This window comes from Austrofundulus limnaeus, unplaced genomic scaffold, assembly GCF_001266775.1.
Source record: "Austrofundulus limnaeus strain Quisiro unplaced genomic scaffold, Austrofundulus_limnaeus-1.0 Scaffold68, whole genome shotgun sequence".
Classification (NCBI taxonomy): Eukaryota; Metazoa; Chordata; class Actinopteri; order Cyprinodontiformes; family Rivulidae; genus Austrofundulus; species Austrofundulus limnaeus.
This window is the reverse complement of record NW_013952470.1, coordinates 1165845-1168595: the sequence shown is the minus strand read 5'-3', so window position 1 is coordinate 1168595 and position 2751 is coordinate 1165845. Positions and strand designations below refer to the sequence as shown.

Below are 2751 nucleotides of genomic sequence, written 5' to 3'. Positions count from 1 at the left end.
CTCTATAGGAGACACAGTTTATCAGGATAGTATTTTTAAGTGATAACTCAGAATAAAATAGAAGTAACAACTTTCTACTTCTTACCTTTTTAAAAAATGTGGTGAGTAGAAAGTACAGATAATTGTGTAAAAATGTGATAAGTAAAAGTAAAAAGTACGCTGAAAAATACTCAAGTAAAGAACAGACAACCAAAATTTCTACTTAAGTACAGTAACAAAGTATTTGTACTTAGTTACTTTACAACTCTGTAAATATCAATGGAAAATTTGTCCAATAAAATGTTGGTAATTTCACTGAACTCCAATTCAGAACCGCACGGCATTCTGGGGGATGTAGGCAGAGGAGCGGCTTTAGCCACTTGACCTCTCACAGCTCAGCTAAAGAAGGTTGGTGGCATCAACTCACTTCCTGCTCAGCCAACAATGACCAGCTGRCAGAACGACTTGGAGTGAAAGGAGAAAAGGAGCAACAGCTTGAGAGGAAGTTGTGGAGAAAAGAGGAAAGGTCGCCAGTTTGGCAGTAATAATCAGSCTTTTTTTCCCCTCCCGGTGCATGTTTCAAATCGGTTAAACTAAAACTAATCATTAATTACCGATATCGACTGAAATGAAACGCTTCTATCATTTTGCAGTCATATCCTCCAACCCTACAGAGTTCATTTATTTTATAAAACATCAGTTTTAAATCACAGCTCTTCTAAAAGCCCTGAGGAGAAATACTGCAACTCTGTTGTTTCTAGCTYGACTTAAGCTTTAAAAACACTTTAGAAACACTTCAGTTAAACCTTCACTTCAAAGAAAACCTTCACTACATACATTTTTTTAAATCTTGTCATAAACCTTGATGACTTTATGCTCTGACTGGTCGATTGCCTCATCAGTTTAGCAACACTGGCCCACCTAACTTGTTTTTAATCCTACTCTGTTTTAAAGCAACATGAAACTGGACATCATCAAAATCAGCAAATCTTGTTGAATTATTATTATTATTACTTTTTTTTAATCTTATGCCTGTGAGGAATAAAAGAAAAAAAAACACTGAAGCCAGGTGGAGCTTTTCCAACTGATGCTGTGAATAATTTATGCAAATTTATGCAGCTTTCAAAGCCGACTGAGAGGAGAAACTAAAACAGCTTGTCTGGATGAGGAAGTAATTAACATCACGGTGAGAAGAAACACACACTATTTATAAATTTAATGTAACAAATCTTCAGCTTTATTTATTGAGAGCTCAGAGGTTTTATTTATTTTTTTGTTTGTTTTTTTTTGTTTTGCTCTCTTCTGCTCCTGACTAAATATTACATTATTTATGACGTTCAAATGTGCCGTGTGTATTTTCCCAGCTGGGATGCAGCAAAGCGCTGTGAGCCACTGCCTGCATGCTCGATCCATTACGGTACTCCTCGACTAATGCAGTGGAGCCAGGAAGCCTGATGGATACAGAGATAGAGAAGAGGGAGAGGGGAAGAGAAGCACAGACTGCTGCAAATCCAGCTGAATTTTCATTCAAACAAAGGTACATTTGTATAACTTGTTTGACCTTTTTTTTCTGTCTTTTTTTAKGAAAATTTACCTCAAAGACAAGTTTGGAGGACGTATTTTTTATGATTTATCAGTGTTATTTTGTTGTTTTTTTAAAGCACAGGTCATTTTTTTCATCATGATGAAGAAAAGCTCTGATGTGGTGAAGGAGGACAGAGAAGTCCTCCTGGATCTGGACAGCAGGGGTGAAGCCCAGATGACGGACAGCTACGGCAGTCTGCAGAACGGGAGCTTCATCCCACCTCGATATGTAARTTTTATTTATTTCTCTCTCTGCTGCGGGGTTTTCTCTTTATAGATCACACACATCTCTGAAAAAACTACTGTGTGTGTGTGTGTCCATTAAAAGACTTTGCTTCTTGTTACACTTGAGCGACTCAGATCCTGTATGAGGCAGTGAATCTGGAAAGCTTTTAGCTTCATGTAACGTCCACAGGAGGGTTGGATGAGACGTCAGTGTAAGCTCGTAGGAAACGTTTTACTGCACAGGAAGCCTGTTTTCGTTTGTCTTGTAAAAAGCTCAATGATCTGTCATTTCTGGGCTCATTACTGCAAAGCGAAGGCTTTTATATGCTGCAGCGTGTTGCACAAGAGTTTGTGGTTGAAGCTCATCAAAGAGGAATTAAAATGTTCACTTGCAGAGCTAAAGGTCTCTGTGCATAAAAGAAAGAAAGAAAGAAAAAAGCTCCTGCAGCTTGTTTCTAAATGACACATTGTGATGATGATGATCTTGTYGGTTCCAGCTTTCTGCTGCAGCTGCTGATGAAGATCTTCGCGGTGACGATACCATCGTTGAGGACAGCAATGCGAGAAGCAATCGAACAGTTTCACAGCTGAGGAACTACTTCAGAGATGGAAGAACTAAAATAGGTACTAGGAAGGATTCAGCAGCTCGCTCTGGATCTGCTGTCATCAGGTCACCCAGGGCCGGCCACAGCCAATTTGGCACTCTAGGCAAGATTTCAGGTGGCGCAGCTTGTGCAGTTTTTAAAATCTCACACTCGCGTACAAATTAAACAGTTTTGTCTTTAATATTATATATATATTTTTGTCTTTAGAAACCAGTTTGTCCAATTAAAGTAGTTAATAATATAATTCCTTTGAGACAAAATACTAGAAGTCTACCTCTTACCTGCAAACATCTGCTGACAGCAATGAGGAACACCTGTTCATGTTAACTAGCAGCCGTGGAGTGAAGCAGTTCTGGGG

General features: G+C 38.8%; 1 protein-coding gene across 6 annotated transcripts in view; it reads left to right on the top strand.

Moving 5' to 3' along the window:
• Nucleotides 1-2751, top strand: part of ano11 (anoctamin 11) — a 20556-nt gene that overhangs the window by 786 nt on the left and 17019 nt on the right. For 2 of the 6 annotated variants that reach the window (XM_014010380.1, XM_014010374.1), the window contains exons 1-3: nucleotides 227-1516; nucleotides 1641-1792; nucleotides 2286-2412. In XM_014010380.1, the coding sequence (XP_013865834.1) occupies nucleotides 1661-1792; nucleotides 2286-2412 (259 nt within the window). In that variant the 5' untranslated portion in view covers nucleotides 227-1516; nucleotides 1641-1660. Of the gene's footprint in view, nucleotides 1-226; nucleotides 1517-1640; nucleotides 1793-2285; nucleotides 2413-2751 lie in introns of those variants that run through there. The other 4 variants (XM_014010378.1, XM_014010376.1, XM_014010375.1 and 1 more) reach the window with 4 other exon arrangements.